At 42.9% G+C, this 13,396-nt stretch overlaps 1 protein-coding gene across 2 annotated transcripts in view; it reads right to left on the bottom strand.

Moving 5' to 3' along the window:
• Positions 1-2,123: 2,123 nt before the first annotated feature.
• The window catches only part of LOC121555202 (glycophorin-C), a 52,010-nt gene continuing 40,737 nt past the window's right edge, over positions 2,124-13,396 (bottom strand). For both annotated transcript variants that reach the window (XM_041869045.2, XM_045212055.1), the window contains 2 exons: positions 3,789-3,830; positions 2,124-2,812 (listed from right to left, as the gene is read on the bottom strand). In XM_041869045.2, the coding sequence (XP_041724979.1) occupies positions 2,616-2,812; positions 3,789-3,830 (239 nt within the window). In that variant the 3' untranslated portion in view covers positions 2,124-2,615. The remainder of the gene's footprint in view (positions 2,813-3,788; positions 3,831-13,396) is intronic.

The following is a 13,396-nucleotide window of genomic DNA, read 5'->3' on the forward strand; positions in this document are numbered from 1 at the left end:
GGATGGATCAACAACATCGTAGTTACTCCACAATACTAACCTAATTGACAGTGTGAAAATAAGGAAGCCTGTACAGAATTTATTTTATTCCAAAACATGCATCCTATTTGCAACAAGCCACTAAAGTAATACTGCAAAACATTTGGCAAAGCAATTACATGTTTGTCCTGAATACAAAGTGCTATGTTTGGGGCAAATCCAATCCAATACATTGCTGAGTACCACTCTCCATATTTTCAAGCATAGTGGTAGCTGCATCATGTTATGGGTATGCTTTAATCGTTAACGACTGGGAGTTTTTCAGGATAAAAAAGAAACGGAATGTAGCTGAGCACAGGCAAAATCCTAAAGGAAAACCTGGTTCAGTCTACTTTTCACCAGAGACTGGGAGCTTTATTCACCTTTCAGCAGGGCAATAACCTAAAACACAAGGCCAAATCTACACTGGATTTGCTTACCAAGAAGACAGTGAATGTTCCTGAGTGGCCGAGTTACAGTTTTGACTTAAATCTGCTTGAAAATCTATGGCAGGACCTGAAAATCGTTGTCTAGCAATGATCAACAACCATCTTGACAGAGCTTGAAGAATTTTGAAAGAAAAACAATCTAATCCATTTCGAATACAGGCTGTAACACAACAACATGTGGAATAAGTCAAGGGGTATGAATACTTTCTGAAGGCACTGTAGCTGGTTTAGCTCTCTCGTTATCTCTTTGGGTCTGTAATTAACTAGTTATTAACCAATGATACATGCGTTCCCTTGAAATTGGTATCTCACTTTTTTCAGACAGGTCCCCATAGGAAGATGTTCCGCATGACAAATTAAGAGTTTCATTCAAAAATGCTATATATCCATTCTCAGAAATGTTGGGATATTAGCATTTATTGTTAAAATGATTTATGAAAGAGATTGGTGTGTTTTTTCACAACTCAATATTAGGAAGTTGTTGCTAATGTTTGGTATACTCAGTGTTTTGTTTAAAATCTATCGATGGTTTCATTTTAGAGAAACAAATAATAATCTATTTATTTTTACGTTTTACAAATGTAACAAATAGCTACATTTTTAAAATAAAGAACTATACAAATGATACATTTGAAACATCAATATTTATAGTCTATTCACACACCTCTGCGTCAGTCTAATTAACATAAGAAAATCAAAATCAGTCAGTTTAAGCTAGAGTTGGGTTGCGTCTCAATCCATTGCATCCGCCGATGTTGGCCTTCCGCATCTGCGCTGGAAAGTGGCAGAGCTACAGCGCTGTTTATATAAATAGGTATTCTCATGAAAACGTCTGTGCGTCCGAACGGTTTGGCCTACTAACTAATATAACCAAATGGAAAGATGTAAAGGTGAGACTCTCACGAACACGATGGTGTTCTCTGTTTTGCTCTATGACCCACACGGGACTCGTCTGAAGTCGGTACCGCCGATGTGCCAACTTCCGAACCATTTGGGCTACAAACTAATATGACCCCACTGTGGACACAAGTGCCATGGGACTCATCTGAAGGTCACCCGGTACCGGTTGAAAAAAGGAATGGAAGTATGGAGCTAGTTTTGTGCCAACGAAAAAAGGGGTTAAATATGTGTCCAAAAAACAAAAATATTTCCTGATCTTTCTTATATCTCCTAGATATAGCACAGACACTTCAAAACCTTGTTCCTTATGATGTATTTTTTGACCGTCTTTTTTTTGCCATTTATGAACATGTTATTCAATTCGTTTCTATGGGATATAGTTGTAAAGGCCAAATTCAATATTTTAACAAGTAATTGTTTTGATACCTACAGGGGTCCTAATCATTCTAAATCAAATATATAAATGATCCATGTTATGACATCTTTAAAACAATTACATATGTTAACTTAGTAGAACGCCAACCCCCACAACCCCACCCCGCCCCCACACACACACAGTAATATGAGATCTGTATGTAAAACATTTTAGTCATTTAGTAGATGCATTATCCAGAGCAACTTACAGTAAGTGCATTCCTCTTAAGATAGCTAGGTGAGACAACCACATATCACAGTCAAATAAACAGGATACGAACATTCCATTCCAGCTAAACAATTGATATGTAGCGTTTTGCAAAAAAAACACATTTTCATACACATCTAAAAACTATGAATAAAAAATCTGTGTACAGTAATATTTTACACACACATGTATAAGCAATCATTTCTGATGGAAAAACACAAATGAAATCAACTCTTCAAATATAGCCTCCTCATAGCAAAGCCAATGTTTTGTTTCTCTATGTTTGGTGATATGCCAAATATATTAAAGAGGAAAACAGTTAGGTGTGAAGAATACTGAATAAATATTATCGTAAGATGCCTCTTTGGTAAATTGTTGTCTAATCAGTCACTGACCAGAGTCTCATCAGGAAAACAGACCTTTAGCCAGAGTCTCATCAGGAAACAGAGACCTTTAGCGATAGAAGCAGATCATCTTTAACTGATAGGACATTATTCACTTAAGTACAGCGAGGTCATTTTCACCCACTCTCCAAGCTTTCTATTCTCCAACCCCAAAATACCCCAAAACACATATTTTGGGAGCCTAATGTCCATAGTAAACAGCAGGGGGCGCCACTCCTCAGATTAGATAAAGTACTCCTTCTTGCTCTCGTCCATGGCATCCTGAAGAGCCGGGTCGCCCCGGAGCGCCGCATCCGCTGTTTCGGCAAACTCAGTGCCCTTGTCCTCGTTGGTGTGGTAGGTGCCCTTGTGCCGGTACATGTAGCGAATCACTACCACCGCCAGGCACAACAGCACCAGGACCACAGCAGCAATGACAGCTACAAATGCAGATGAGGATGTTATAGCAAGGACTTCGGCTTCACAATGACAATTCACTATCACAATGACAATGGCAAAATACAATGGGGATGGTTTTTACAATAGCCCGCGATTCTTCACGGGCAGGACTTCGACCTTGAAGTGTCATTGATCTTTGAATGGGCAAAGTCATTGGAATGTATGTGGATCAGAAAGAAGACTGCTCCTTGCCTAGTTGGTAAACGCCAACCCAAAAGGGATATGCATCTCCAAAAGACTGATCAAGCTTAAACCTGCCAACAGAGTGCAGTGCAAAACAAGAGTTTGTTATGTAGTGTTTTCGGCAAGTACTAACCACTGTGAACAGGCCCAAACAGCTGTTTCTCTGTTATTTTCAAATGAAAATTGTTCAATCAAAGTTCATCGTGATAGTTTGCCAACAGTGAATGGTAGCGGTAGTGTGGTAGGAGAGACACTTTGTCCTACTGTGAACCGTTAAGTTTGAAAGAACTGCCTGAGGCAGAAAACCACAACTTGTGAAGATGTTTTGTGACTTAATAGTCTATTTTGTGGAATGCCAGTCTCTTGATAATATAAAAGACAGTTTCAGGCTAGATTCTAATTTGAACACATTACTGGCAGAAGAAGAACAGTGTCTTTTTAAATGCATATTTCGTGGTCTTTTACAGCTGTTGGCAGACAATGGCAATATTTTGTGCCATAAAAATAACAGTAGCATTACATTTTAAATTTGGCCCGTTGGTTGGCTGACTTCAAAAATTGGCTTTAAATAGCTCTGTTCCGAAACATTTAGCAGACTCTATTGCTCTCTGAAAGAAAGAGAAAGAGATGTATTTGTGTTGCACCATCATTAAACTTCTGCCTCCAGCATCAAATCTATCAGCAATATCGACGTGGATGAGGTTTGCAGTGGGAGGCAAAGCATGGAAGGCCTTTGAATGTTCTGGGTATGAGAGGAACTCTATTATAACTCACCTCCTAGTATGGCATCCAAATATCCATCGTCCACATTGTAATCTAAGGAGGCAAAAAGAAAGGGATTTCAGATCATGTGCTAATATACTTACATAAGGTTACATAAATAAGTTACGTACAGTACAGTGTGTAGTTATTATAACGCTGTAAGTATAATTATTTTACCTTCAATTTATGCCATGTATCTTGAACCACATTCATATTTATTTTCCCCAGACTTTGAATTTGTTATTTGAACATGTGAATCTTTCATGATGTTTTTTTTATAGACAGCTGTCTCTCTGGTGTGTGTGTGCAGAGAGATATTTTGTATCTGTCACCGGGGGGACAAAACTCTCATTGGAGAAAGTGATTAAAGGTAATCATTAATTATAGCGCAGGCAGCATCTGCCTGCCTTGACTTTCTCTGAAGGACAGTCACAGAGTCAGTCAGCCAGAGACTAAACTGTGTCATTTATAAAAACACAACGTGAGATCCAACATGGAGATTGATCCTCACAAGCTTGAGAAAGCGCTATAGCTAAAGAAAGAAGAAAGAAATATATGTTTTCTTTGTTAAGTCCCCAAAGTGCGCAATTAAAAGGCAGCCTCATTAATGCCTAATCACCCAAAACATCTAGGTGTTCACCCACTCATTAGATCCTCATCACGATGCATTGTTTACAATGTGGACACATTGTCAGCAATTAAAGGGGCATTACAGAACCTGATCATTTGGGACAGAGGGAGAGAAATGAAACAACAGATCCCAGTGTGTAGTTACAGCCTGTGGTAGGAAAGGGACACATCTAAACAGCACCATGGGTGTGGCTCTTTCAGTAACTAAATCACTATTTGAATTTCTATTTTTCTTTTTCAAATTAGTAAAAACAAAGAGCTTTAGGCCTATGGACTTTGACGAATGCTTGTCTGTTCCAGGGGGCTATGAATCCCATAACCGTCATTAACTTGTTGCTATGATTGGCTATTTTAGATGCAGACTCACATTATTCAAAAATGCGAAAACTCAAAACACAAAACTAAAAAATGAACCCACCAACAGGAGTTATGGGGGCTGCTGCTACACTCAGACCTGTGAATATACTGGGATAGCAGGCAGGGTTGTGGAATGCAGAGCAGGAGTAAGAAGGTGGCAGGTAGCTTAGTGGTTAAGAGCGTTGTGCCAGCAACCGAAAGGTCGCTGTTTCTAATCCCCGAGCCGACTAGGTGAAAATCTGTCGATGTGCCCTTGGGCAAGGTACTTAACCCTAATTTCTCCTGTAAATCGCTCTGGATTAGAGCGTCTGCTAAATGATGAAAATGTAAGACAATATGACTTTCACTCCAGAAACGTATAATCATAATAGTCTCTTCACTTCATGGTTGCTGAAACAATATTTTTTTACATAGTTACACAATAGGTATAACTGATATACTTATAAAATGTAGGTAGACAATGTTGCTCAACATTTCGTTACAGAACTGCACTCTTTCAACTGCATGCATAATTTAAAATACTTGCAGCAAGCAAACCCGGCTGGAAAAAATAGAAACGTTGATTAAAGGCAAGATTTATCATCACAGATAAGTCAGCCAGTCAATAGTATAAAGCGGGGATGAGCAACTGGCGGCCCTTTGTACGAATTTCACACCCCAAAAAATTATATGTACAGTGCCTTCGGAAAGTATTCAGACCCCTTTACTTTTTCCACATTTTGTTACATTACAACCTTATTCTAAAATGGATTACATTGTCCCCCCCCCCCATCAATCTACACACAATACCCCATAATGACAAAGGGAAAATAGGTTTTTATAAATGTATGCTAATTTATTAAAAATTAAAAAAACTGAAATATCACATTTACATAAGTATTCAGACCCTTTACTACGTACTTTGTTGAAGCACCTTTGGCAGCGATTACAGCCTGGAGTCTTCTTGGGTATGTCGCTACAAGCTTGGCACACCTGTATATGGGGAGTTTCTCCCATTCTTCTCTGCAGATCCTCTCAAGCTCTGTCAGGTTGGATGGCGAGTGTCGCTGCACAGCTATTTTCAGGTCTCTCCAGCGATGTTCGATTGGGTTCAAGTCCAGGCTCTGGCTGGGCTTCTCAAGGACATTCAGAGACTTGTCCCGAAGCCATTCCTGCGTTGTCTTGGCTGTGTGTGTCCCGAAGCCACTCCTGCGTTGTCTTGGCTGTGTGCTTAGGGTCGTTGTCCTGTTGGAAGGTGAATCTTCGCCCCCGTCTGAGGTCCTGAGCGCTCTGGAGTAGGTTTTCATCAGGGATCTATCTGTACTTTGCTCCATTCATCTTTGCCTCGATCCTGACTAGTCTCCCAGTCCCTGCCGCTGAAAAACATCCCCACAGCATGATGCTGCCACCACCATGCTTCACCGTAGGGATGGTGCCAGGAGTCCTCCAGATGTGATGCTTGGCATTCAGGCCAAAGAGTTAAATCTTGGTTTCATCAGACCAGAGAATCTTGTTTTTCATGGTCTGAGAGTCTTTATGTGCCTTTTGGCAAACTCCAAGCGGGCTGTTATGTGCCTTTTACTGAGGAGTGGCTTCCGTCTGGCCACTCTACCATAAAGGCATGATTGGTGGAGTGCTGCAGAGATGGGTGTCCTTCTGGAAGGTTCTCCCATCTCAAAGAGGAACTCTAGAGCTCTTTTTATTTATTTATTTCACCTTTATTTAACCAGGTAAGCCAGTTGAGAACAAGTTCTCATTTACAACTGCGACCTGGCCAAGATAAAGCAAAGCAGTGCGATAAAAACAACAACACAGAGTTACATATGGGATGAAACAAAACAAAGTCAAAAATACAACAGAAATAAATATATATACAGTGTGTGCAAATGTAGCAAGTTATGGAGGCAAGGCAATAAATAGGCTATAGTGCAAAATAATTACAATTAGTATTAACAACTGATGCTTAAAGTTAGTGAGGGAGATAAGTGTCTCCAGCTTCAGAGATGTTTGCAATTTGTTCCAGTCATAGGCAGCAGAGAACTGGAAGGAATGGCAGCCAAAGGAGGTGTTGGCTTTGGGGATGACCAGTGAGATATACCTGCTGGAGCGCATACTACGAGTGGGTGTTGCTATGGTGACCAATGAGCTAAGATAAGGCGGGGATTTGCCTAGCAGTGATTTATAGATGGCCTGGAGCCAGTGGGTTTGGCGACGAATATGTAGTGAGGACCAGCCAACAAGAGCGTACAGGTCACAGTGGTGGGTAGTATATGGGGCTTTGGAGACAAAACGGATGGCACTGTGATAGACTGCATCCAATTTGCTGAGTAGAGTGTTGGAGGCTATTTTGTAAATGACATCGCCGAAGTCAAGGATCGGTAGGATAGTCAGTTTTACGAGGGCATGTTTGGCAGCATGAGTGAAGGAGGCTTTGTTGCGAAATAGGAAACCGATTCTAGATTTAACTTTGGATTGGAGATTCTTAATGTGAGTCTGGAAGGAGAGTTTACAGTCTAACCAGACACTTAGGTATTTGTAGTTGTCCACATACTCTAGGTCAGACCCGTCGAGAGTAGTGATTCTAGTCGGGTGGGCGGGTGCAAGCAGCGTTCGGTTGAAGAGCATGCATTTAGTTTTACTAGTGTTTAAGAGCAGTTGGAGGCTACTGAAGGAGTGTTGTATGGCATTGAAGCTTGTTTGGAGGTTTGTTAACACAGTGTCCAATGAAGGGCCAGATGTATACCAAAATGGTGTCGTCTGCGTAGAGGTGGATCTGAGAGTCACCAGCAGCAAGAGCGACGTCATTGATATACACAGAGAAAAGAGTCGGCCCAAGAATTGAACCCTGTGGCACCCCCATAGAGACTGCCATAGGTCCAGACAACAGGCCCTCCGATTTGACACATTGAACTCTATCAGAGAAGTAGTTGGTGAACCAGGCGAGGCAGTCATTTGAGAAACCAAGGCTATTTAGTCTGCCAATAAGAATGCGGTGGTTGACAGAGTCGAAAGCCTTGGCCAGGTCAATGAAGACGGCTGCACAGTACTGTCTATTATCGATCGCGGTTATAATATCATTTAAGACCTTGAGCGTGGCTGAAGTGCACCCATGACCAGCTCGGAAACCGGATTGCATAGCGGAGAAGGTACGGTGGGATTCGAAATGGTCGGTGATCTGTTTGTTAATCTTTCAAAAGTTTGTAAACTTTTGAAAGGCAGGGCAGGATGGATATGGGTCTGTAACAGTTTGGATCTAGAGTGTCACCCCCCTTGAAGAGGGGGATGACCGCGGAGCTCTGTCAGAGTGACCATCGGGTTTTTGGTCACCTACCTGACCAAGGCCTTTCTCCCCCGATTGCTCAGTTTGGCCGGGCGTCCAGCTCTAGGAAGAGTCTTGGTGATTCCAAACTTCTTCCATTTAATAATGACGGAGGCCACTGTGCTTTTGGTACCCTTTCCCAGATCTGTGCCTTGACACAACCCTGTCTCAGAGCTCTACGGACAATTCCTTCGACCTCATGGCTTGGTTTTTGCTCTGACATGCTCTGTCAGCCGTGGGACCTTATATAGACAGGTGTGTGCCTTTCTAAATCATGAAGAATCTCGCTTCACCATTTGGCAGTCCGACGGACGAATCTGGGTTTGGCAGATGCCAGGAGAATGCTACCTGCCCCAATGCATAGCGCCAACTGTAAAGTTTGGTGGAGAGCCCTGACCTCAACCCCATCGAACACCTTTGGGATGAATTGGAACGCCGACTACTAGCCAGGCCTAATCACCCAACATCAGTGCCCGACCTTACTAATGATCTTGAGGAAACTAGTCCCTGCAGCAATGTTCCAACATCTAGTGGAAAGCCTTTCCAGAAGAGTGGAGGCTGTTATAGCAGCAAAGGGGGGACCCATGATTTTGGAATGAGATGTTCATCGAGCAGGTGTCCACATACTCTTGGTAATGTAGTGTAATATACAATGCCATTAGAAAGTACATTCACACCCCTTGACTTTTTCCACATTTTGTTGTGTTACATCCTGAATTTAAAAATGGAATAAATTGAGATTGTGTGACAATACCCCATAATGTCAAAGTCAAATTATGTTTTTAGACATTTTTACAAATCAAAATGAAAAACTGAAATATCTTGAGTCAATAAGTATTCAACCCCTTTGTTATGGCAAGCCTAAATAAGTTCAGGAGTAAAAATGTGCTTAACAAGTAACATAACAAGTTGCATGGACTCACTCTGTGTGCAATAATAATGTTTAACATGATTTTTGAATGACTACCTCATCTCTGTACCCCACACATACAATAATCTGTAAGGTCCCTCAGTCGAGCAGTGAATTTCAAACACAGATTAAACCACAAAGACCAGGGAGGTTTTCCAATGCCTTGCAAAAAAGGGCACCTATTGGTAGATGGGTTAAAATAAAAAAGCAGACATTGAATATCCCTTTGAGCATGTTGACCACACTATCCCTTTGAGCATGTTGACCACACTATTTACCAAGAGAGTTTTCATCTATATTTTTCATAGCTGTCTATTTACCACCACAAACCAATGCTGGCATTAAGATTGCACTGAATGAGTTGTACAAGGCCATTAATCAACAGGAAAACGCTCATCCAGATGCAGCGCTCCTAGTAGCAGGGGACTTTAATGCAGGGAAACTTAAATCCGTTCTACCTAATTTCTACCAGCATGTTAAATGTGCAACCAGAGGGGAAAAAACTCTAGACCACCTTTACTCCACACACAGAGACGCATACAAAGCTCTCCCTCGCCCTCCATTTGGCAAATCTGACCATAACTCTATCCTCCTGATTCCTGCTTATAAGCAAAAACTGAAGCAGGAAGCACCAGTGATTCGGCTAATAAAAAAGTGGTCAGATGACGCAGATGCTAAGCTACAGGACTGTTTTGCTAGCACAGACTGGAACATGTTCCGGGATTCTTCAGACAGCATTGAGGAGTACACCACATCAGTCACTGGCTTCATCAATAAGTGCATCGATGATGTCGTCCCCACAGTGACCGTACGTACATACCCCAACCAGAAGCCATGGATTACAGGAAACATCCGCACTGAGCTAAAGGGTAGAGCTGCCGCTTTCAAGGAACGGGACTCTAACCCGGACGCTTATAAGAAATCCCGCTATGACCTCCGACGAACCATCAAACAGGCAAAGAGTCAATACAGGTCTAAGATTGAATCATACTACACTGGCTCTGACGCTCGTCGGATGTGGCAGGGCTTGAAAACTATTACAGACTACAAAGGGAAGCACAGCCGCGAGCTGCCCAGTGACACAAGCCTACCAGACGAGCTAAACCACTTCTATGCTCGCTTCGAGGCAAGCAACACTGAAGCATGCATGAGAGCACCAGCTGTTCCGGACGACTATGTGATCACGCTCTCCGTAGCCGATGTGAGTAAGACTTTTAAGCAGGTCAACATTCACAAGGCCGCAGGGCCAGACGGATTACCAGGACGTGTACTCCGAGCATGTGCTGACCAACTGGCAAGTGTCTTCACTGACATTTTCAACATGTCCCTGACTGAGTCTGTAATACCAACATGTTTCAAGCAGACCACCATAGTCCCCGTGCCCAAGAACTCTAAGATAACCTGCCTAAATGACTACCGACCCGTGGCACTGACGTCTGTAGCCATGAAGTGCTTTGAAAGACTGGTCATGGCTCACATCAACAGCATAATCCCAGAAACCCTAGACCCACTCCAATTTGCATACCGCCCCAACAGATCCACAGATGATGCAATCTCTATCGCACTCCACACTGCCCTTTCCCACCTGGACAAGAGGAACACCTACGTGAGAATGCTATTCATTGACTACAGCTCAGCATTCAACACCATAGTGCCCTCAAAGCTCATCACTAAGCTAAGGATCCTGGGACTAAACACCTCCCTCTGCAACTGGATCCTGGACTTCCTGACGGGCCGCCCCAGGTGGTAAGGGTAGGTAACAACACATCTGCCACACTGATCCTCAACACGGGGGCCCCTCAGGGGTGCGTGCTCAGTCCCCTCCTGTACTCTCTGTTCACCCATGACTGCATGGCCAGGCACGACTCCAACACCATCATTAAGTTTGCCGACGACACAACAGTGGTAGGCCTGATCACCGACAACGATGAGACAGCCTATAGGGAGGAGGTCAGAGATCTGGCCGTGTGGTGCCAGGACAACAACCTCTCCCTCAACGTGACCAAGACAAAGGAGATGATTGTGGACTACAGGAAAAAAAAGAGGACTGAGCACGCCCCCATTCTCATCGACGGGGCTGTAGTGGAACAGGTTGAGAGCTTCAAGTTCCTTGGTGTCCACATCACCAACGAACTATCATGGTCCAAACACACCAAGACAGTCGTGAAGAGGGCACGACAAAGCCTATTCCCCCTCAGGAGACTAAAAAGATTTGGCATGGGTCCTCAGATCCTCAAAAAATTCTACAGCTGCACCATCGAGAGCATCCTGACTGGTTGCATCACCGCCTGGTATGGCAACTGCTTGGCCTCTGACCGCAAGGCACTACAGAGGGTAGTGCGTACGGCCCAGTACATCACAGGGGCAAAGCTCCCTGCCATCCAGGACCTCTATACCAGGCGGTGTCAGAGGAAGGCCCTCAAAATTGTCAAAGACTCCAGTCACCCTAGTCATAGACTGTTCTCTCTGCTACCGCACGGCAAGCGGTACCGGAGTGCCAAGTCTAGGTCCAAAAGACTTCTCAACAGCTTCTACCCCCAAGCCATAAGACTCCTGAACAGCTAATCATGGCTACCCGGACTATTTGCACTGCCCCCCCCCCCCCTCCCTTTTACGCTGCTGCTACTCTGTTAAGTATTTATGCATAGTCACTTTAACTCTACCCACATGTACATATTACCTCAACTACCTCAACTAGCCGGTGCCCCCGCACATTGACTATGCAACGGTACCCCCCTGTATATATAGCCTCCCTACTGTCACTTTATTCTATTGTATATATAGCCTCCCTACTGTCACTTTATTTTTACTTCTGCTCTTTTTTCTCAACACTTTTTTGTTGTTGTTTTATTCTTACTTTTTTTGTTTAAAATAAATGCACTGTTGGTTAAGGGCTGTAAGTAAGCATTTCACTGTAATGTCTGCACCTGTTGTATTCGGCGCAAGTGACCAATAAAATTTGATTTGATTTGATTTGATTTGATTTGAAGTTATTAATTACACTTTGGTTGGTGTATCAATACACCCAGTCACTACAAAGATACAGGTGTCCTTCCTAACTCAGTTGCCAGAGAGGAAGGAAACCGCTCAGGAATTTCACCATGAGGCCAATGGTGACTTCAAAACAGTTACAGAGTTTAATGGCTGTGATAGGAGAAATCTGAGGATGGATCAACAAACATTGCAGTTACTCCACAAAACTAACCTAACTGACAGAGTGAAAAGAAGGAAGCCTGTACAGAAAAAAATATTCCAAAACATGCATCCTGTTTGCAAGAAGGCACTAAAGTAATACTGCAAATCCAATACAACAGATTACTGAGTACCACTCTCCATATTTTCAAGCATAGTGGTGGCCGCATCATGTTATGGGTATGCATGTAATCATTAAGGACTGGGGAGTTTTTCATGATAAAAAAGAAATGGAATGGAGCTAAGCACAGGCAAAATCCTAGAGGAAAACCTGTTTCAGTCTGCTTTCCACCAGACACTGGGAGATGAATTCACCTTTCAGCAGGACAATAACCTAAAACACAAGGCCAAATCTACACTGGAGCTGCTTACCAAGACGACAATGAATGTTCCTGAGTGGCCGAGTTACAGTTTTGACTTAAATCGGCTTGAAAATGAATGGCAAGACTTGAAAATGGCTGTCTAGCAATGATCAACAACCATCTTGACAGAGCTTGAAGAACTTTTAAAAGAATAATGTGCAAATATTGTACAATTCAGGTGTGCAAAGCTCTTAGAGATTTACCCAGAAAGACTCACAGCTGTAATCGCTGCCAAAGGTGTTTTGCATCAGGGTGTGATGTACTGCATCAGGGGTGTGAATACTTATGCAAATGAGATATTTTTGTATTTCATTTTCAATAAATTAGTAAACATTTTTAAAAACATGTTTTCACTTGGTCATTATGGGGTATTGTGTGTAGATGTCTCCCGAGTGGCGCAGTGGTCTAAGGCACTGCATCGCAGTGCTAGCTGTGCCACTAGAGATCCTGGTTTGAATCCAGGCTCTGTCGTAGCTGGCCGTGACTGGGAGACCCATGGGGCGGCGCACAATTGGCCCAGGGTAGGGGAGGGAATGGCCAGTAGGGATGTAGCTCAGTTGGTAGAGCATGGCATTTGCAACGCCAGGGTTGTGGGTTCGATTCCCACGGGGGGCCAGTATGAAAAATAAAAAATAAATGTATGCACTCACTAACTGTAAGTCGCTCTGGATAAGAGCGTCTGCTAAATGACTAAAATGTAGATGGGTGAGAAAATACATATATTAAATCCATTTAGAATTCAGTCTGTAACACAACAAAAAGTGGAATAAGTCAAGGGGTCTGAATACTTTCTGAAGGCACTGTAATGTGAGGACATCCTGATGAACTATGTACAGTGGCTTGCGAAACTATTCACCCCCCTTGGCATTTT

The sequence above is a fragment of the Coregonus clupeaformis genome, chromosome 40 (assembly GCF_020615455.1).
Source record: "Coregonus clupeaformis isolate EN_2021a chromosome 40, ASM2061545v1, whole genome shotgun sequence".
Taxonomy (NCBI): Eukaryota; Metazoa; Chordata; class Actinopteri; order Salmoniformes; family Salmonidae; genus Coregonus; species Coregonus clupeaformis.